Below are 24132 nucleotides of genomic sequence, written 5' to 3'. Positions count from 1 at the left end.
CAGCAACTTGCAATGGGCCTGGTCTACAAGATACACTACACGACCAAGGTACCCATATACATGTCAAAATACTTCCCAATGGTCAGTGAATACCATGATCACAACACCAGAGGGAGCTCCACAAATCATGTTAAACCCAGATTTGGCTCAAACAAAGGACAATTCACCTTATCATGTAAATTGTACCTAAATTGCACCTCATCCCATTTCTGCCTTGCACTATATAGTATTGTATATTAGTACACTGCATAGTATTGTATATTATATGGTAACTCAGTTACGTCTATTCTGCATCGAACATTGTACATATGTCTATACTGAACACTGTGACCTAATTTTTTTTACTTCTAATTTACATGCTATACTATGTTATTTTATTTCATACTTATCTTGTCTTGCACAGTCTCTGGAGCGTAACAGTAAGAAGCATTTTGTATAAAAGTATTCTGTACTTCTGTATGACAACTATTAAAGAAACTTGAAACTTGAAACAACGTCAGTCAGCCGGTAGATGGCAGCATACTGTTCAGGTTTGACTTGACCCCTCCTCTCCTGACCCGGATGTTGATTAGTTGTCACGGAAACTGCCCCTCCTCCCCTGCCGGAGGAACATTTTAACCACCACCTCGCCAGCAGCAGAGAGAGGAGCTAGCAGCTAACTGTTCACCGCTTGTGTCATTATCAGCAGAACATGATGGAGAACATGAAGATGGAGAACATGAAGATGGAGAACAACATGATGTCTCCAGATGGATATCAAGCAGCAGCAGCAGCAGCAGCGGTTAGAACCACGAGGTTAGTGGGTCAATGCTGCACTAAGTAGGTCGTCGGATCATCTGAATAATAATTCCCAGTTGTTACTGATTGATTGATTGATTGATTGATTGGAAACTTTATTTAACAGATTGCAGAATGGGTACAATACAGTACGGCTCAATATACACAATTGTTAATAAGGGGATGCAGACCAGAGAAAGACTTTCGTCTGGTTTAACATCAGGGTCCCCCATTTTCAATAATTCATAGTGATTGTGAATAGTGACTGTTAGTTAGCACGTCTAGCTAACAACACTGAAGCTGAAGCTAGAAAACTCTTTCGCTTGTGTGTGAAATGTGTGAAAACGTGTAAAAGTGTGACATGAACCAAAATTGGCTTTAATTTGTTTGTTTAATTGGGACGATTCCGTGTTAGGAGGAGGATGCCGACAGTGGCTCCCAGTAGAAGACTGTCTGAGCTTGAGCCTGTGAGCTAATGTTGGCTAATTAGACCTAATTAGCCTAATTCATTCTGTTGGATGAATCGTTAACCCTTTTTCACTGCCACACTACAGAAGGTTAACCGTGGTAGTGAAAGGGTTAACCTTCTGTAGTGTGGCAGTGAAAGGGTTAACCTTCTGTAGTGTGATAGTAAAGGGTTAACCGTCTGTAGTGTGGTAGTGAAAGGGTTAACCTTCCGTAGTTTGGTAGTGAAAGGGTTAACCTTCTGTAGTGTGATAGTAAAGGGTTAACCTTCTGTAGTGTGGTAGTGAAAGGGTTAACCTTATGTAGTGTGGTAGTGAAAGGGTTAACCTTCTGTAGTTTGGTAGTGAAAGGGTTAACCCTCTGTAGTGTGGTAGTGAAATGGTTAACCTATGTAGTGTGGTAGTGAAAAAGGTTAACCTTCTGTAGTGTGGTAGTGAGAGGTTAACCTTCTGTAGTGTGCTAGTGAAAGGTTAACCTGTAGTGTGGTAGTGAAATGGTTAACAGTCTGTAGTAGTGAAAGGTTAACCTTCTGTAGTGTGGTAGTGAAAGGTTAACCTTCTGTAGTGTGGTAGTGAAATGGTTAACCTTCTGTAGTGTGGTAGTGAAAAAGGTTAACCTTCTGTAGTGTGGTAGTGAGAGGTTAACCTTCTGTAGTGTGTGATAGTGAAAGGTTAACCTTCTGTAGTGTGTTAGTGAAAGGTTAACACTTTAACTGCCAGAAGACGAGTTTAGGCGTCCTTCCCCGCTATGCTCAAGTTGCCGAAGACGCCGTAGCTCGTCTTTGATATCAATATTTCAAAAATCTGTGATCGGATTCATATTTCCCATCTGCTGGCCTGAGACCCACCAAAAAGCCCCACTGAACCCTCTAGTAGAGCCATATGAAATCCGCGTTCACGGAATCGCGGACGGAATCGCGGAAGGAATCGCGGAATTAACCAATAAAAATGGAATCTACTGCAAAACGTGCAATATTGCAGAATTTGGCCTAATCTGGACTGAAATTTCGTTTTTGGGTGGAACGTTTGGTGCACACGCGACCGGGGAGGCGGGGACTCTACAGCGTGTTACACACAACACAGCCGCGGTGCTCAAGCGTCTGGCTGCTTCAGTGTTAACATCGTCAAGAAGCTAAACAATTCCACAATAAGCCCTCAATTCAGAGCAGAACAGTATCCTAATGACTTTTATGCCTCCGGTGATAAGGTGTTTTGCTAATTCTGTCAACGTTCCGTGGACTGGACCCGCAAAAACACTTGCGACACTATTGTGATTAAATAGCTATAATGTTAGGACATGAATACATGATAGCTTCTAGCTAAATCTAGTGCACCCATCCATTTGTTTAATGCAAACGATTGTCATTATACACTGCCCTTTATAAACTAAATACACTTAAATAGCTATGTAACGTTATAGGACTATAGATGGAAATGATAGCTTCTAGAAGTTCTAGCTAAATCTGGTGCACCCATCCATTTGTTTAATGCAAACGATTGTCATTATACACTGCCCTTTATAATCTAAATAAACTTAAATAGCTATGAAACGTTACAGTACATAGGACTATAGATGGAAATGATAGCTTCTTGCTAAATCTAGTGCACCCATCCATTTGTTTAATGCAAACGATTGTCATTATACACTGCCCTTTATAATCTAAATAAACTTAAATAGCTATGAAACGTTACAGTACATAGGACTATAGATGGAAATGATAGCTTCTTGCTAAATCTAGTGCACTCATCCATTTGTTTAATGCAAACGATTGTCATTATACACTGCCCTTTATAATCTAAATAAACTTAAATAGCTATGAAACGTTACAGTACATAGGACTATAGATGGAAATGATAGCTTCTTGCTAAATCTAGTGCACCCATCCATTTGTTTAATGCAAAGGATTGCCATTATACACTGTCCTTTATAAACGAAATAAACTAAACTAAAGGTGCCTAAATTATGCATTACTATATTTCATCACAATATAATAGATATAGCTAGGTTACTGACATTGTCATTGTGATAATGTCAGTAGTAGCTAGCTGTATCTATTGTTTACACTTGAAATATGTATTTTTATTTTGTCACAATATTAATTGAAAAATATTGTGTAAAATTGAACTGTATTTCTGAGTTGCAGCACTTAAAAACATTAAATGGACTGTTATATCTTATTCAATTGTGGACATTTATTCATTCCCACTTATTAGACACTATTTCTGATGGTAAAATGAGCATAAAAAACAAAATACAGAATTCTGAAATATTAAAACGGAAAAAATGGAATTTGGGAAAAATTTAATGGAATTTGGAAAATAATAAAACTGATTTCATATGGCTCTACACTCTAGCTCGTCACAATACATAGCGATCCGTTGCCAATAACTCGATAAACAACATGATTTGGACGTATATAATATACAACCTGGAAATGGACCGGGTCCAACGGCGCGAGGAAGATACGGTAAGATTCAGTGTTATTTTTCAATGTCTTCTACACTAACTGATCTGATGAACATATGACCCACATTAGATGAATGGTATAACGCTGCCCACGGAATTATAAACGCCCCCTCGGCCATCCGGTCAACATCAGATGACGTGTAGTAACTTCTAGAACCATGTCCAGTTGGAATCTTTTATATCGCGCCAAGTGCCATCAAACTGTATTTCATCAATATAATGCATTTGGGGCTATAGATCACGTTCTGGAGAAAGCTGCAGAAAGAGATGAAAACATACTTATACTTTAGACCATATATATATATGAATATGTGAATGAAAAAGTTTAACGTTGCTTCACCCTGAACATTACATATAGGACATTGAATGGGCCCTAATAATGGCAATCTAGCAATATAATCTAAAAGTTATAGCCCTGCAAAGAAGGGGAACTTATCCATAGACAAATAGAGCTGGCAACCCATGCATGGTCATGAATTTAACCTCCGGCAGTTAAAGTGTTAATATTCTGTAGTGTGGTAGTGAAATGGTTAACAGTCTGTCGTGTGGTAGTGAAATGGTTAACCTTCTGTAGTGTGGTAGTGAAATGGTTAACCTTCTGTAGTGTGGTAGTGCAATGGTTAACCTTCTGTAGTGGTAGTGAAAGGGTTAACTGTCTGTAGTGTGGTAGTGAAATGGTTAACCTGTAGTGTGGTAGTGAAAGGTTAACCTTCTGTAGTGGTAGTGAAAGGGTTAACCTGTAGTGTGGTAGTGAAAGGTTAACCTTCTGTAGTGGTAGTGAAAGGGTTAACCTGCTGTAGTGTGGTAGTGAAATGGTTAACCGTCTGTAGTGTGGTAGTGAAATGGTTAACCTTCTGTAGTGTGGTAGTGAAAGGGTTAACCGTTTGGTAGTGCGGCAGTGAAAGGGTTAATGTCACAATTAACGTTGGCGTTGCAGCTTCTCGGGGGGCCAAACGCGGTTGACATTGTGGACGGTTCTATTCCTCAAGTTGAGCCATTTAACTCTTGTTATTAAAAAACATGCATCAACCTTTATTTTACGCTTAGCAGAAGTTGCTTAGTGGTTTGACTTCTCAAAAAAAGATATACAAGATTGATTGATTTACTTTATTAACAGATTGCAGTACTGCATAATACAGTACAGTATGGCTCAATACACACAATTGTTAAGGGGATGCAGACCACAGAAAGACTTTTGTCTTGTTTAAATCAGGGTCCCCCATTTTCAATTCATAATGTAGAATGCTTCTATGTGTGACTTTTTTTTAGTATTGGGGAAATAGTGGTAGCCTACTCCCAATACCGATACCATATTATTTGAGTCTGGTATGGGCCTGATATCCAATACCAGTATCTGTAGTAGTGGTGCAGCCCCAACATAGACTAGTGTGTAATGGCACGTCAAAGATGAGATTAGATTAAAATGTATTGTCATTATACAGCACAAACTTGTACAACGAAAATAAGTTTGGCATCAATTCTTGATTAATTGAAAATGGAGGACCCTTATGTAAACAAGACAAAACTCTTTTTCTAGGATTCATCCTCTTAGCAGTTGTTAGTATTGAGCTGTGAAGTGTACAGTGTCCCCCCCCCCCACCTCCAATGTACAGCCCCACCCCACCTACCCAACCTCCCCCAATGCACAGTTTCTATGTCAAATGTATATACACTCTTTTTCTGGATTTTTTTAGTATCACAAACAGTACTGTATTTGAAAATCTGGTATGTCATAAATGTTTAGATGTAGCAGTACTGTCCATCTGTATGTCGTGTGTCATATGATGAATTGAAAATGGGGGACCCTGATGGAAACAAGACGAAAGTCTTTCTCAGGTCTGCATCCTCTTAACAATTGTATGTATTGAGCTGTACTGTACTGTACCCATTCTGCAATCTGTTAATAAAGTTTTCAATCAATCAAACCAGAGTGCAAATATAACAGTAAAGTGCAATAGTAATATACAATGTACAGGTGATTAAAGTGGGTATAAAATATATAAATGAGTATTACTGAGGATACTGCTGATCAGATGTATACAGTTGTAGTATTAATATGTACAGTGATACAGGTATAAAGACACTATGGTATATAGTAAGCCATACTGACAGCAGCCTAACTAGTAAGAGTAGATGAGGGATAAACAAAGGGTGATTAACTGATTATTAATCTAATTGATCCTTAGAATTGTCAAACATGTAGAGCTACATTGTTATCTAATTACACGTCTGTGTGTTTTTTTTTTATTATTTGTATTAGCTTGAATACTCAACAACAGCAGACGCCAACTCCCGGTAAAACACCAATACAAATCCTACATGAGTATGGTACCAAAACTGGCAATCTTCCAGTGTATGTGATGGCGAAGGCAGAGGGGGAAGCTCATCAACCCAGCTTCATCTTCAACGTAACAGTAGGAGACGCCAATTTTTCAGGTAGGTCACATCACGTCTAGGGTTGGGCATCGTTTGGATTTGAACGATTCCGGTTCCGATTCCGATTCTCCATATCGATTCCTGTTCTAAACTATTCTCGATTCCGATTCTTTGAGGTGCAGGTCAAAACAGGTCACAGCTTATTTCGAAGGAGATTTTTTATTTTTTTTTTATTTCAAAAAGAAAATCATACTATTCACATTTTCAGTTGACTTGATACAGTTTAATTTGGTTGCTGTACTGTAACTAGGGTATTAAAGTAAAAAGAAAAAGTAAAAAAAAAAAATCGAAATTTAGAATCGAAATTCAAGTTAGGAACCGGTTCCTATTAGAACCGGTTTTCAGTGCCCAACCCTAATCACGTCCTGCAATGTTGGTCAGTAAATGCTCTGCAACACAGTCAAACTTAATCACAGTAATCCCCCACTAGCCTAGCTAATGTTCTGGAATATTCTGAGTATACATGTTCTGTCTCAGAGCGGACAACATGACAATCGATTATAGTTTGGATATATATAATAAAAAAATAAACATCCTGTAAACTAATCTCCCGTTCATTGTCTAAGTCCAGCTTGATGGCATGTCAGGTTTTGAGTTTCACTTCGGGTTTCTGGCTTTAGGAGAGAGCAGCTTGGGGGCGGCTGGGTGGCGCAGCGGACTAAGCACTCGTCACCAACGCGAGAGACACTGGTATCGAATCCGGCTGTCAGCGTTGCCTCCGGCTTGGTCGGCAGTCACACTGACTCAATAGACCTATCGCTAAGCCACGCCCCATTTGAAACCTCGGACAAACAAAGTCGACCGTGAATGACTCTCGTTGACGATGGCCGCAGGCAGCCCCTTATGCAAGCCTTGCTTCACAGTCACGAAAGGGGCTAGGCCGCGGGAGATTTACCACAGCAGGTAATAGACCTGTTTTTTAAAGATAACACAAATATTTCATCTAGAAGCAGATAGAGGGTTACAATATGCAGTGGAAAAGTACGTTCATGAGATACACATTTACCTTAGACCTCCATGGTGATGCAAGCATTGGCTATAGATAACGTCTCAAGCATTACTTACAGTTGACTTGATTGAAGATTACAAGAACTATGACCATAATCCATGATTACTACTATTGCTGATACATTTAGTTTAGGCTAGTGGTCCAACGCAGTATACGAGCTAGACCTGACAGTTGTGTCACTAGTCACTAGAATGAGGAAAAAAGTGAGAGCTGTCATTCTGCAACCAGAATAATCCACCTCTTTTGTAAACATGCTATGTTGGTTCTTTTGTGACCCAGGTAAATATGCCAACAATCCTCCTCCATAAAGGGGTGAGACGTCAGAGAATGGTATGCTGCACATTCTAGTGTACATCAGGTCAAATGATTGATTACACTAACTATAAATGTGTAGTGATTAGGGATGGGTACCTTTCACATTTGAACCGATACGGTACCGGTACCTGTGAATCGATACCACTACCCAACGGTAAATTTTTTCGGTACTTTAGTCTCAAAATTTTTTATTTACCTACCTCAGTCGTGAAAAAAAAAATCCAAGCTTCAAATAACTACAATTTCGACCGTTTTCGGCTTGCCATTACTCCGACTGCTTAGTTGTTGAATCAAGTCAAATCCTACGTAAGCATGTGAACGTTGACATGAAAAGAATTTTTTTTTTTTTTTTTTTTTTTTCCTACTTGAATCGATACTCGATAGTAGCCTACCGACGTGTTTCCGTTCGGTACCTTAAAAGTACCGAATTCGGTACCCATCCCTAGTAGTGATAGAGACCAAAGTAAAAATACCTAATAATAAAATAGACCTAGTAATAGGGGGCGACAGTGGCTTGGGAGTAGAGCAGTCGTCTTGTAATCCGGAGGTTCCCGGTTTGATTCTCGCTCCTCCCGGGCAGCGTGTCGACCTGATGAGCAGGTTGGCACCTTGCATGGTTGCCTCCACCGTCGGTGTGTGAGTGAATGGGTAAGAAACAAATTGTAAAGCGCTTTGGATAAAAGCGCTATATAAATACAGCCATTTACAAAAAATACCTGTAAATCACAGTATATGCATATGCATGCGTATATATTCTTATAACACTAAGTATAAGTTATATTTAATATAAATATAAATAAATGCATATACAACACATTCTCAAGATAGATCACTCTGATTAGAAAAGAAAACCCACAACTAAAGTGTACATAAATAGCCACTATTTTTAATATATACAATAAATATACATGGATTTACAGTTACACAAATGGATGTACGATATAAAATACAAACAGTGCTGGAATAGCGAACAATATCATGTGTTGTTGTGATACATCTATGCTAATTTAACATTATATTCTTGTAGCCAAATGAATGCTGTGACGAGGCTTAAAATTGATTTTGTCCCAACCCCAGACCCATAGTTCACAAATCGAATTAAAATGTTATCGCTGGATGCACATCCTCTACATTGTCAATCTCCTGACCCGTTAGTCATAGTCACAACATTTGCTGTGATTATTGATGACCCTTGGAAGGAGAAACATGTTGATTTTGGTTACCCTGTAACCGTTCTTCTAGTACCTCCATTATGGATTAATAGCCTGGTCTGTTGACATTTGCAATATCAGCAACTGTTGATGAAGATTAAGTACTTTAACATTTTAAACCAGCAATCTGAGGGACACAGAGCAGCATAACTGGACCACTTTAACAACCTTCAGGTCAATATATCGAGGGTTGAATGCACTGAAATACAAGAACACCCTATAGAATATGTACTGTACTTTTACTTTTGAAACTTAATACAGTACTGTAGTGATTGTAATGGTACATAATTCACCCACGGACCTATTGTTAGGAACATTCTAGAAAATTAGTGCCGCCCAAACATTCTGGAACGTGTGTGATGATGTCATGGGAGCACATTCTAGAACCTTAGTGCTGCCCGATCATTCTGGAACGTTGGTGATGATGTCATAGTAGGACCTTCTAGAACCTCTAACATTCCTATTTAAGCATTCTGTTTAGCTTTCTAGTAATGTATTGTATCTTGTAGTTGTGCTGATGAATATTAAAGGAGTTACCTTCGACTTGAACGACTTCAGGACATTGCCACAGACTCCCGTCTCTCAGCACTACAGTACATTCAATATCAAATAGTTCTCTACTTTTACTTAAGTAGTAGCTACAGTACCAGCTACTGTACCATCTACAGTAGTAGCTACAGTACCAGCTACAGTAGTTTGCTGTGCTGTTTCACTGCTAGGTATATTAAACACAGTACATCGATTATTGAATTGATCATAAGTGATCCAGTGGCATAGAAATAGGCTGGTACACGGCTGTGCTGCAAGACCTCTGGTGTTAATCTATTTGGTACTTGATTAAGTCTCAGAACAGTATTTATACTAGTCAGTGATTCGATTTGTGCTTGTTGATTTCTCAATCGTTCATCTCGCTCCTCTTGTCCACCTTCCATTGGGCTTGGGGGAGGCTGCTCCACAGGCCGGCGCTCCCCATCTGGACAAAAGACAGTTGGCAAACGTTAAGTTAGCTAAAAACACCAGCTAACTAGCGAGGAAGAAAAGTCAGACAGCAAATGAATGACCGCAAAGTTGATGTTGATAACACTGTAGCTAGCTAGCTAGGATAACACCAGCTAGCTAGCTAGCTTGCAGCTAACGTTAGCTAACTAATAGTTTGGTCTACGTTTCTAATACATGCCGTCAAATATTATGTCTTTATGAATTGACCTTACCTTTGAGCAAACATAAGTGTCCTTGGTAATGGTCTTCACATTCAGTTGTGTATGTGGTCGACGACACAGCAGAATCCATCGCTTGCATTTGTCGAGTTGTCTTTTGGGCTTCGGAAAAGGTATGAAATATACTCCTCCATCCAGTCTTTCAGGGTACCGGGTGTCCGAATTACAGGTACCCCACGCACAGCGCTTCACCATCGGATATTAGGTAGATAATAACATATAAACTGAACTCTTCACAGTGGTTTCAATCACAGACGTTTTGTTTGATGCAGCCCACAAACAGAGTTGACAGAGTTTTCTGCAGCGAGGATTTTTGCTGTGATATGATTGGACACATTCTATTTTGGGGCGTGGTTTAGCGACAGATCTATTGGCAGAGTCAGTGGGAGGGAAGCCGGTGGGGTGGTATTCTGGTTGTTGTAAACAGCGACTCCTACAGGTCGGTCAGGGCGCCTGCACAGCGAGGAAGGGAGATGGTGAGGGTAGTGTGAGCCTCCCACACGTTACGCCTCGTCAATGAGAGTCCGCGCTGGCAGGTGAAAAGAAGTGGCTGGCTGACTCTGCATGTATCGTAGGGGACATGCGATAGTATCTATCAACCCTCCCTAGACCGACCAGTGGGGGGCACATGCGACCAACGACCAGGAAGGGGAGGGGGGAATTGGCACGACTAAATTGGGATGAGAGGAAAACACAGAAAAACAAGAGGAGAAAAAGTGGATAAAAAAAGGAGAGCAGCTTGTGGAAGTGACATATTGGAATTCTTAATTTGGGCGTCGTATGTCATTATGTAATTAAATTGTATGTACTCGGATTACATAAAGGTGGTGATTTAAATAATTACAGACTGGTAAATAACCAACTCAAGGTATTTCTTTCTAATCACTCTGTTTTACGTTTTTTTGATCATCCTTCGCTCTTACAAGGGTTATCTAATATTGGTTTAGATGGAAAGGCCTGTGATTGGTTGTTCCAAACTAGAGAGAGCCAGTATAAACTCAGGGGAACATGTGTCTTCAAAAACACAAAGGCAAGGATGAATATTAAAAGTAGATGTATATTATCTGTTAAAGGGGTAAACCTGTGGAATAACTGACAACGAATAAAAAATTTGTAGTTCGATTCATACATTTAAGAAAATGTTCAAATATAAGGTGATACATAAATATCAAACTTTATTATAATCCTAATAATATTTTATTATAATATAACGATTACAAAAAAATATAAATGTGTATGCGGCTGGGTGGCGCAGCGGTCTAAGCGCTCATCACCAACGCAAGAGACACCGGTATCGAATCCGGCTGTCAGCGTTGCCTCCGGCTTGGCCGGCCGTCATACTGGCTCAATTGGCAGAGTCAGCGGGAGGGAAGCCGGTGGTCGTTGTAAACAGCGACTCCTACAGGTCGGTCAGGGCGCCTGCACAGCAAAGAAGGGGTATGTTGAAGGTAGTGTGACCTCCCACACGTTACACCTCACCAATGAGAGTCCGCGCTGGCAGGTGAAAAGAGGTTGCTGCCTGGCTGTCTCCTATGTGACGGAGGAAGCATCTGATAAGACTTCAGGACTCCCTAGACCGACCAGTGGGGGGCACATCCGAGAAATGACTAGTAAGGGGAGGGGGGGAATTGGCATAACAACGAAATTGGGATGGGAGAAAATCAGAGAAAAACAGGAGAAAAGGTGGATAAAAAAAAGTGTATTTGGCTGACAAGGGTCTCTTAACCACCCGTAGGTCCAATTTCAAGTATTTTGTGGTCGCAGCCCCTGACCTCTGGAAACGCATCCCCATGTCCATTAAATCTGCCCCCTCCATCAAGTCTTTTAAATCGAAACTCAAAACCCACCTATACCGCCTTCCCTGACTCACTTTAACTCTTGTCTTGCTTGTTGACGTGTTGTTTTGTTTCCTTGTCTATCCGTTGGTTGTTTTTATTTTCTGTTTATTCCATACTTTTCTTTGTTCTTAGCTATGTGAAGCACTTTGGTTGACAAGTGTCATGTCTAAATGCGCTATATAAATACATTTGATTGATTGATTGTATAACTGTACACTAAAACAACATTTCCGTAACCTTTTTGCAAAATGATGTACTGAATTATGTTAATAATAATCTTTTATTATTAATAATGTAATGTAAAAAAAGGGGTAGGCAATATAAGCCTCGGCTTCAGCCTACACCTTTTTCGTTGTTTTCTTTCTTTGTAAAAGAAGACCGAAATTAAAATCATTCATTCATTAATTTGTGTTCATGTAATCCCAGGTCAAGGACCCAGTAAAAAGTCTGCAAAGCACCAGGCGGCAGAGGCTGCCCTGAGCATGCTCCAGATAGAAGCCGGAGCAGCGTAAGTATCCATGTCTGTCGTTAGTTTGGACAGAGCTTAACACATTGGCGGCCACTGGGATGAGTCTAATATCACTCTAGACGACCAGCATATGTAAACAGACTTGGGGCTGTTTGTAGAGCTAAATCTATACTTTATAGTATTGCTATCTGTCCATTCTCATTGTCAATTGAGACCATAAACCGTCCCTTCAAAATGGCTTAAAGAAAAAAATTTCATCAATACGTTCTCACTTTATAGTGCCGTGAATATAAGCTATATACGGCATTTGGTCTAGGATATTTCCTGGAAGGCTAGATAAAGGGCTAATAGCTACTAACGTTATATCCAATGGCATTTCCGTTATACAGAAGCTACAGTTTAAACTCAAACTGCATATGATCGGTACGATCCTCGAGCATGTATGCATGAAAGGGGGGGGGGGGGGCGTCGTTTCTTATTATTAATTACCAATAACCGTGTTCGTCTAAGTAGCCACATAGGCTGATCGGCTGGTTGAGTATCATAACAAGGCCCGATCGGGCTGTACGACGAGCTAGTCAAGATGAGAAGCTCGTTCAGCCACAGACTCATCCCCCCCCGACACTCAACTAACCGCCTCGGACAGTCCTTCATACCAGCGGCCATCAGGCTCCACAACAGTGGGCAGCGACTAGCAGCCTCCAGGCCCCACAACAGGGGGCAGCGACAGCGACTGCTACCAGACATTGACCTGGGACTTATAGGAACCCAAGGGGGACAAAGTAGACTACCCTGGTACTTTGATTAATGTATACTCAGTAGATAGTAAATTATTATAACACTACCTCTTGCATACTGCACCTCATGTGACACTGTGAATAATGTGAATATTCCTCAGCTAGTCAGATAGTAAATTATATTGACCATATTGATCAAATTGTTTACACTGCCTGTGTTGTCTTTTACTACCTGTATACTGTGTTGTTTTACTACCTGTACCCCTCCCCCCCCCCCCCCCCATGCTGCTATGATGCCTGAATTTCCCCAAGGGGATCAATAAAGGAATATCTTATCTTATCTTATCTTATCTTAATTTACGTGAAAAAGATCTTAGGGCTGTACAATTGTGCACGGCGTGTAGTATATATACACTAATTAGAATAGAAATACAAATACAGTGGGATGGAATATTTAACAGGGCTGTGCATTTAAGCAGTAATGTGCAAAAAGTATGAACAGTGAAGTATGAACCATTATGCACAGTTTTGAGTGTATATATAAATATATATAGTCCAGGAAGGGTGTGTTAATTAGGAGATACCAGGAATATTGCTGATATTAGCCAGACATATTAAAACACCTGGAGCAGTGTAGCGTATATTACTACTAGGGATGCACGATAATTATCGGGCCGATATCAGCAATTATGACGTCATCCCGATAAACCCGATAAAAGTATTGATAGCTCCGATAATAAAAAAAATAATATATATATATATATATATATATATATTTTTTTTTTACTTTTTTTTTCTTTCATGTCAACGTTCACACACACAATATATGCTTACTTAGGTTATTTGAAGTTTGGATTTTTTTTTTTTACAACTGAGTTAGGTAGATTACATTTTTAGAGATTAAAGTACAGAAAAAAGGTACCGTTGGGTACCGGTATCGATTCACGTATCGGTTCAAATGTGAATGGTACCCATTCCTACTGACAAAGCACAACAATACCTGTTGGTTTTTAGTTCACTCATTGTTCAGGGAAACACATTGTTAATGACATTGACGGATTGTGAATTTTGTGATTGACTCAAATTATATTTATTTGGAAAAATAAATATAGTCACTTTATTCAAATTAAAAAAAAAATTGTCAAAACTGTTCTCTTGGCTTTGTTTTGTTCATAGTAGTAACGCTCATGTCATGATAAATCTGGTTAGGTCAAAACTACAGGAATATACACACAAAAAAATTATAATACAATAAATATATATATATATATATATATCGGTATCGACCTTGAGGAGCAGAAAGTTATCGGTATCGATATCGGGGTCAAAAAATCAATATAGTGCACCCCTAATTACTTCACTTACTCCCTCTCATGGTCGCTCGCACACACACACGCTCGTGCATACACGCGCACGCTCTCACGCTCGTGCACACATTCTCTCTCTCTCACACACACTTGCTCTCTCTCACGCTCGTGCACACACGCTCTCTCTCACACACACTCGCTCTCTCATGCTCTCATTCCGACTCCGCTGAGAATTGGATCATGTTTTTCGCGCGAGTCATCGATCGGTTTTCGCAATCGGCGACTAGGAAGAATTATCGGAATTCCAAATATCAGTAGACAATATCACTGGCCGATCGATCGGGGCATCACTACTAGTACTAATTTATATATCTTATACCCAGTTTAATCACCTGTGTACATTGTATATTACTATTGCACTTTACTGTTACATTTGCACTCTGGTTAGATGTCAAACTTTTCGTTGTACTGTATTACTTGTGCTGTATGATGACTATACATTTGAATCAAATCTAATATGTGTCAGGTATTCTGTTTGTTTTGATCCTTGCCACAACTGTGCACCTGATAGTCATTGCACACTTCTACCTTTCACCACAATCAATGGGATGCCTCTAAAAAAAACGTTTTAATGTCCGCTGTTTTATGAAGGGTCATGAACTCTGTATTGATCCTCGGCAGGAGCCTTCACATAAAGACGGAGAGTAACGGCGTCGCTGCAGAGCCCAACAGTGACCAGCCCAACTCAGTGGGGATACTGCAGGTGAGTCTCTACTAGTGGTGGGGGGGAAAACATCCATACGGTATTGATAAAAGGGCGCCAAGTATCGATATTTTATTATGCAAAAAAAAAAAGATTCTATAAGGAAGTTGCATTGTTCATTTCAGTACCTACCTGTAATAGTACAGTAGTCCACACATTTTATTAGCTGAAACATGTTGACACAGTTTTACTTTGCAGTTGAAAAAAGGTAATACATCGCAATATATCGCAATATTAATATCGCAATATATTTTGAATCGCAATACTATCGTATCGTGACTTAAGTATCGTGATAATATCGTATCGTGAGGCCTCTGGTGATTCCCACCCCTAGTCTCGACCATGGCTGTTATATTTCGTTATAGCTTACGCTTTGCTCTACTGGAACTGTCCCTTTAATCATATTCTATCATGAACATTTTTCACCTCGTGTACGACCTGCCCACCTGCCTGACCACTCCCACATCCGCTCCTATATAGGCGGGGTCATGGCCATACTAACGGCTCCTTCCCTACTTTCACCGCCGAAGCCTGTGTCATAGCACCGCTTTAAGTTTAGTGTTAAAGTAGTTAGTTTAGTTATAGGAGCTGTGTTGGCATTTTTTTTGTTTCTCCCTCTCTCACTAATTTACGGGAGAAAGAAAGGATAATGTCGTCACCACCGGAGAAGTCTAGAAGATGATGATCATTCTGACCTCCACCGGCGCTTCGCATTGGGGCACGCGTCGCTGAGCAGTTCCCCCGCCGGCGTTGTGCTCCGGCTATGCAGCTGGATACTATGCCGCGAGAGGCGGTCGGCTGAGAGAGCTGACGTTCTCTCTAGGGCGGGTGGTGTTTTGCGACGTGAGCCTCAGGTGTGTCAGTTGTGCTGGGGCAACTGCGCAGCTTGCGTAAGGTCGGCTCCAAGCAAGAATCCCTTCGTTACGGAGGGGGTTCTTGTTTGATGCCCGACGATAAAACAGTGCTCCTCCTCAGAGTTCGTAGCTTTGTTTTCCTGGGGCTGTGATTCCGAGTCTAGGGTTCGAGTCCCAGGTCTCTCAAGACGGATGCCCTCTGCCACCACGCTGGCCCCGCTTTTCAAGACGAAAGCTCCCGGCACGGAGGATGCGAGCTTGGTGTTTCATTAGGAGAATATCTCCGAGCTCAAGACGGCTGCAGCCCGCATACAACAGAGCTTGCTGCCGGTGCCGCTGTATCTGGTAACACCGTTCTGTGAGAGGGACGTGTGTTGCCTTCCCTTTTTTCTTTTGCATAAAAAGAAGGAGAGACAGTCGGCTGTCTGAAGTGTTTGGCCTGTATCGCTATTCCTCACGTTACACAGCTTCAGTAGTAGCCGCTTTAGCTTGCTACTGCGTTAGCTGGTGGCTATCGATAGCGGGTAAGAGCTAGCTGTTAGCCAGTTAGCTATTAGGCTAACTGTTGGCGTTAGCCGTGGGGAGGTAGCGGGCCCTGAACACTCTGACTCGGCGTCATCTCTGGCAGAAGATGTCGTCTGCCTGTTCCATGACCGGCCGCAGGATGTGGGTGAAGCGTCGGAGAGAAGCTCCAGTCGGACTCGGCGCCACTTCTGGCCCCGCCAGCAAGAGGCCTCGTCAACATGGTGGACCAGCCATTTATTGCGGCAATTTCATCCTGCGTTCAGAGGGTCAGGTAGGACATTACACTATGACCCACTCTTCCTTTCCCCCCCCCCCCCCCCGAATGTTAATAACAATGTTTTTGTTTAACAAAACGTGTGTTACTTCACTGCATTTTGGGGGATACGACGTGTGCTATGTGAACTCGCATCTACAAATGCTGGGGCATCTTCTTGCTTGAAGTTGTGCAGTTTTCTTTGAAAATTGTGTTGGTCGCTATTGTGTATAGCTTAGCAAGGTTGTAGTTCTAGCACTTGGCCAAGGCTTATGTCTTTCTCTACTTAAAGACAGCATTTTTTCTTACGTGAGTAAAAGTGGACTTGGGTTTTTTTATTGTATGATGAGAGTTGTGGTGTGTCATGTAACGTTTAGGTAAACGTAGCATTGAGTCCACAACTGGTCTAGGTGTTAGCCTACAGAGCTGTACATATGTGGCTTATGACCAAGGGCCTTGAGTCCCTCTCTTTAGCTTGATATTTTTTCTTTGCCTAAGGGTCATGATAAAAATAGCAGGTGGCAAGTTTTTTCACACATAAGCCAGAGCCGTGAAATAAAACCAGTTTTTTGGCTGGCGTGCAGCTTTCATCTGGCGCGCCATGCAACTGGTGTCACGGCTCTGCTTTCTATGGTGTCGTATCAGGGGGGGGGTTACACCAAATCAGGATAGGTGGGACACAGGATTCCCCCGGCCATTTGAAAACGTCACAGCCGCTTTTTCTTGCTGGCCAAGACACATGTCCGTGAGTTACAGGGCCTGTACTACAGACCGCTGTCATTGTAAAGGATAGGTGGTGCAATGCAGTAGAGACAATTTGTCTTCTACTCTGCTCCCTACCAGTAGTGTATATTGGGTCAGAGCCTCCTCCTCAGGGAGTTTCAGAGCCTCCTCCTCAGGGAGTTTCAGAGCCTCCTGAGTTTCAGAACCTCCCTCTCAGTGAGGGAGCCTCCTCAGAGTTTTCAGAGCCTCCTCCTCAGAGAGTCTTAGTCCAATTGTTACATGAACCTTTTTCAATTGTTTTACTCACGTTGTGGTCTCTCTGGGAAAATCGCTGTCTTCTCCTCTTACATAAAGGGCAGAATTGACGCGGTTGTTATTCCCAGGCCTGTCGTGTGAGGACCCATGTCTGTCTTTTGTAGACCGGCTTCCTGCTGCTCGTCCCAGACTGCAAGGGGGAAACATTGTGGGGTTCTTTCTTGTTAGAAATTCACCGTCACTGTTCTCGGGTTCTTTACGAGCATACACGCTGTTTTATCAAATCGGCGTGTGGTCTTACGAGACCGATCAGCGCTGGCCCAGGGTGTTTTCAATGATTGAATCCGCTTTTTGGGACCAGCGCGCGCCTTGGGTTGCCCAACATAGCATAAAAACTGTTTTTTTTATGTGGTCGGCTGGGAAGTAGATTTTGTCTCTACCGAGCGCCAGTGCACTAGGTTAGACTCGACAGCTCACATACGTACATCTCTGGGGGGAGATGACGGAGTAGATCAAACATTGGCAGGGGGGTTCACGCCTTTGGGTGGGCCACCAAGAGCAGTGCATTCGCGTACTGACCGTTTTGGTGGCGCCCTCTGTGATGTTTTGGATTGACACGCGTACCTACCCCCCTCTTAGGACTGGGGGCGGCGGCGGCGTGACTAGGGCACGGGACTGGTCCTGGTCGCGCCGGACCGGATCAGTTTAACCCGTTGTCCGCCGGGGCGCAGACTGGGTCTGGTTCCCAGAGGGACTCTGTGCTTTTCCAGGGGGGAAATGCCCGGTTGGGCTGGACGTCACAGGGGTTGATGTCATGAATGTGTGTGTGTGTCATATACATGTCACCTTGAGTTGCCCTTAACAGTGGCATGTATTGGTCCATACTGTGTTGTACTTAGGGGGTTGGTCCTTCTCCATTTTGTTTCACCCCTCTCTCCCTGTTAAACCGGGGATGGGAGGGGGCTGTCGGGGAGGCCGCTTCTGTCAACTCCTCTATGCATCCCTGTGTAGGTCCCGGTCCTCCAGGCTCAGGTCGGGCTTTGACCTGTTGGCCTGGGTTAACCCTTTTTAAACCTGAAACGCTTGAACTGCATTGTATAGCCTGTTCCAAGTCAGTCAGAAGATCCTTAAGAACTTCTACTCATGTACAATAGAGAGCATCCTGACTGGCAATATCACCTCCTGGTTTGGGAATAGCACCGCACAAGACCGAAGCAGACTACAGAGAGTGGCACGTTCAGCCGAACGCACAATTGGAGGGGGGCTTCCCACTCTCCAAGACATTTACAACAAACGGTGCAGGGGTAAGGCTAAGATATTAAGGACTTCAGCCACCCAAACAACTGCCTCTTTGAACTGCTGCGGTCAGGCAAGCGATACCGGAGTCTCATGGCAAGCACAGAAAGACTAAGAAGAAGCTTCTATCCCCAGGCCATCAGGTTGCTCAACGAACAATAACACTATGCAACAACCATCAAATGCACTCCCAACACAACACACACAACACACTCATCCATACGCACACACTCACTTTAAACAAACAACACACTGCAGCACCCACTCGCCACACTTTAGAACACCTAGACACACTTTATATTTATTGGTAAAGGATTTTCACTACAACCCATACCTCAGTACACCTTACTGTAAATTGTACCTCATCCCATTTCTGCTTTGCACTATATAGTATTGTATATTAGTATATTGCATAGTATATTGTATATTGTACGGTAACTCAGTTACTCTATTCTGCATCGAACATTGTACATAATATACTGAACACTGTCTACGTACGTGACTTCTATTTTTACATGCTATACTATTTTATTTGATTTTATACTTATCTTTTGTCTAGCACAGTCTCTGGAGCGTAACAGAAAGAAGCATTTTGTATAAAAGTATTCTGTACTTCTGTATGACAACTATTAAACAAACTTGAAACTATACGCGCAGTTCTGTTTCTGCATCTTTCTGTGTGGGTGTGTCTAGATGCATCTTCCTGTGTGGGTGTGTCTAGATGCATCTTCCTGTGTGGGTGTGTCTAGATGCATCTTCCTGTGTGGGTGTGTCTAGATGCATCTTCCTGTGTGGGTGTGTCTAGATGCATCTTCCTGTGTGGGTGTATTTGGATGCATCTCTGTCACTTCCCCCCCACAATTTAGAAAGTCCTCCTGGTGCTTCATAGACGGTGAACATCTTCCTGTAGCCATGGTGATTGTACTGGGCTATGGGTGCACCTTCTGATTTCAGTTATAAGCCCTATATTTAAATAGAAGTAATTTGGATTTTGCGTGCAAAAAGTTGGTCACAAATCTTGAGGCTCTCGATTTCCACAGTTGTCTGTGTAGTTTACAGATATTGACTGACCTCAGATCTGATCACAGATCATGTAATGACACTGTGTTATTATAACAGTTATTTCTATGTTATTACCCTGTAAAATGTGCACTGTAATATGAAGCGCTGCCCTAATTCCTACAGTAATGTCAAAGGTATCAACCAAAATATGCATCGATACTTAATGAGGAACTGGCTTGCATTGTGTATATTATGTTTCCGATTTACAAGGAAAACTATAAATTGCCCCTCCAAACAATGCACTGCCCTGTTCTCCCGTGTATAATCTAATCTAATGTGTTGGATTTATTGAGAAATAATGGAATATTCTGTTATTGCACACTAGGAATGTGATTACCAGAATGCTGGTGGGTATAAGGCATTTTCAGTGAGGACCGAGGAACAATATCAAATTTAAAATGTTTCTTACAACTTATTTCTGAATATTTGAAATGATTCTTAACACTTTGGCTGCCGGAAAACGCCTAAACACGTCATTCCCGGCCATGCGCAAGTTGCCGAAGACGTTTTACAGCGTCTTTAATATCAATATTTCAAAAATCTGGGATCGGATTCATATTTCCCCTCCCCTGGCCTGAGATCCACCAGGAGGACCCACTGAGCTCTCTGGCGTTTCAGGAGCGCCATCTGGTGGCCGATCGGCGCAATCGCTTAACAGGAAGTGCCGTAGAGGTTGTGTTGGTCGGCCGTATTACTTCCGGGCACTGGCTATAGGTCCCGGGACTCGATCTCGACACACTACATAGCGATCGATTGCCAATAACTCGATAAACAACATGATTTGGACGTATATACCATTATACAAGCTGGAGATGGACCGGGTAAATCGACATCCCATAATGGTAAAATTTCTACTCTACGATGATCGCCCAACGGCACGCGGAGACTGGGGTGAGTTTTAGCGTGTAAAATTACCGTCTTCGATACTAACTGCTATTATCAACATTTGACCCACATTAGATGATTGGTATAACGCTGCCCACGGAATTATAAACGCCCCCTAGCCCATCCGGTCAACATCAGATGACGTGTAGTAACTTCTAGAAGTACGTCTAGTTGGAATTTTTTATATCGCGCTGATTGCCATAAAACTGTATTGCATCATCAATATAATGTATTTGGGGCTATAGATCACGTTCTGGAGAAAGCTGCAGAAAGAGATGAAAACATACTTATACATTAGACCATACTTTACTATGAATATGTGAATGAAAAAGTTTAACGTTGCTACACAATGAACAATACATATAGGACTTTGAATGGGCCCTAATAATGGCAATGTAGCAATAGAATTTAAAAAGTTATAGCCCTGCAAAGAAGGGGACTTTCTCTATAGACAAATAGAGCCCGCAACCTACGGTTGATAATGAATTTAACCCATGGCAGCCAAAGTGTTAACATTGTGACACCTCTAGCGTGTGTGTACAAGTGTGTACACTGCTTTTGACAGTAATGCATGTCATTATATTGACATTGGAAAAACACAACGCATACGCTTCATACGCTGTACTGACGTTCCCTTGTTTGCTTCCTTCATGTCTGCACTGAGGTTCCCTTGTTAACCCATTCTCCGCCATTCACGTGTTACGGCGGGTTTCTCCGCCATGCGTTGTCTGCCAATAACTCCGTAAGGCGTTTTTGAGATCAATATTTCATATTTTCGTCATGGTATTCATATTTCACCCACGGAGTCTTGGGTGATGCTGTCTGGGCCATCACAACTCTGCAACACTTCAATACCGCCACCTCGTGGCCGATCGACGAGTTGCCAAACCGGAAGTGCCCGGAAGTGCTCGATCCGTCCCCTATTTTCATCCGGCCACTCGCTTATCGTCCCGGGGCTCAATACAGACACCGTCGATATAGATCTTTGCCATAACTCAATAATCAACATGATTTGGACGTGTATTAGTAATATACAAACCGGAAATGGATCGCATCGATCAACATCCCATAATTGGGATCTGTTTGCTGCACTCTCATCGCCCAACGCTACGAGGAGACTGGGGTGAGTTTCAGCGTTTTTCTTTATCATTTTCGATACAAACTGCTCTGATCAATATATCACCCATACTACATGAATCATTTAACGTCGGTCATTTTTTCTTTTTTACATTAATATTGGGTTAAAAAATTGCGGCGTTAAAATAATTGTGGGTTAATGCGTTAATAAAGCTTTAACTTTGACAGCCTTAGTTATTACACATTCTTACACATACATGTATGTTGAACATCTGAGGTATTGATGAAGTAACAAAGGAAAAAAGCCAAACGCACTTACTCCTCAGACATTCTTTGACAATTTTACAGCCCAAAATACAAAAAAGATCCAGGCGGAATAGGTAACAAAGGGTTGAAGAAATATTGTCTGAACTGTCGGATGCAAACTGGCTGTGTGACATAATCGAGCATCTCGCTCAATTGAATAAGAAGCTGTAGGGACACAAACAAGTCCCACCCAAAACTTGACCAATATAGTTGTGAACTGAGACAACCCTTATTTTGTTATTTTTGAGTACAGTTACAGTTGTGTGTTCATGCAGACACATAATAGCAATTTCATTACGAATTGAAAATGGTGGACCCTGATGTAAACAAGTCGAAAGTCTTTCTCTGGTCTGCATCCCCTTAACAATTGTGTGTATTGAGCTGTACTGTACTGTACCCATTCTGCAATCTGTTAATTAAAGTTAATTAAACTATCTTCTATTAGTTGGATGTATGGCCTCTGCAAGGTTGTGTGCAGCCATTTGTTTTTGTAACATCTGCTACATCTGTCCCACGTGTTCTTTGCAGCTCAGTTGTTAGTTCTGCCCCTCTTGACTGTGACAAAAAGGTTTTGAACAAACTTAATGTCATAGCTTGTATTTGATGATCTTCTTCTTTGTTATTTACTTGAATGGTTTGCTCATTGATTAATGGAGTAATATGGGGTTCTGATAAACTAAAATTATTTGTTAAAATAACATAAGCTAACATATATTTTTACATCTATGCAAATGCATATGCAATATGTATAACTTGAATAAGTAATAAATACAGAAACAACATGTTTAACAATATGTAAATGAGTAGCTACATTTATTTTACATTACATGAACATTTATACGGTATTTGGCCCTTTGAGGGCAACCATAATGCTGATGTGGCCCTCTGTGAAAATGAGTTTGACACCCCTGCTCTAGACGGTATTTTAGTATGAATGTGTGAATGAAAAGGTAAAATGTTCCTACATCCTGAACGATAGATAATTGATGTTGAATGGGCCATAGTAATGTCAATTTAGCAATACAATTAAAAAAGTTATAGCCCTGCAAAGAAGGTGAACATCTCCATAGACTTATAGCGCTGGCAGAGAGGGTACAATGATGGGTACAATGCCTGGCAGAGAATGGGTTAATAATAATAATAAATTGTATTTGTATTGTACTTTTCGTTCACTAGGATCCCAAAGTGCTACAGGGTTAAAACAGTTAAAAAAAAATTATTAATAAAAAAAAAATTGAACATAGTTAAAACATAGTATAAACAAGGATGGCTGGGTGGCGCAGCGGACATTGCGCTTGTCACCAACGCAAGAGACACCGGGTTCGAATCCGGCTGTCGGCGTTGCCTCCGGCTTGGGCCGGCCGTCATACTAGATGTGACTGGCTGCCTCTACATGTATCGGAGGGGACATGTGATGGGCTTCTATCCCTGCAACCGGCCAGTGGAGGGAATATGCGAGCAACGATCAGGACAGGGTTTTGTTTTTATTAAGGATCCCCATTAGCTGGTGCCATGGCTCCCAGCTAGTCTTCCTGGGGTCCACACAACACGATACATAAAACAGTTAATGCATAGATCAATACAAAAGATAAAAACAAGGATTTAGTATATAGCAAAATAAGATACTTTCACAGATGCTATAGATGGAAATAAAAAAACAAAACAATTAACTAAAAACATACAATAAATATCCATTTTAAAAGATACAAAATGAGAACTTGTAGGCTAATAGGCAAAAACCCATACACAAATGCAATACACATTAAGGCAACAACTGTAATTGAGATTTGAGTTTCTTTTTAAAAATTTATTTACTAAAAGTGTAGAGATAACTAGGTAGGTTGTTCCAGAGTGTTATGCACCTATAAATAAAGGACCGCTTTAAA

The 24132-nt window shown here is 41.5% G+C and overlaps 1 protein-coding gene across 1 annotated transcript in view; it reads left to right on the top strand.

Moving 5' to 3' along the window:
- Window positions 1-634: 634 nt before the first annotated feature.
- prkra (protein kinase, interferon-inducible double stranded RNA dependent activator) overlaps window positions 635-24132 on the top strand; it is a 49968-nt gene continuing 26470 nt past the window's right edge. Inside the window, exons 1-4 of the mRNA XM_084314880.1 lie at window positions 635-795; window positions 5969-6144; window positions 12161-12242; window positions 14929-15010. Coding sequence (XP_084171006.1) covers window positions 692-795; window positions 5969-6144; window positions 12161-12242; window positions 14929-15010 — 444 coding nt within the window. The 5' untranslated portion in view covers window positions 635-691. The remainder of the gene's footprint in view (window positions 796-5968; window positions 6145-12160; window positions 12243-14928; window positions 15011-24132) is intronic.

Source organism: Notolepis coatsorum (genome assembly GCF_963971535.1).
Source record: "Notolepis coatsorum genome assembly, chromosome: 5".
Classification (NCBI taxonomy): domain Eukaryota; kingdom Metazoa; phylum Chordata; class Actinopteri; order Aulopiformes; family Paralepididae; genus Notolepis; species Notolepis coatsorum.
This window is presented reverse-complemented; position numbering and strand designations above follow the sequence as displayed.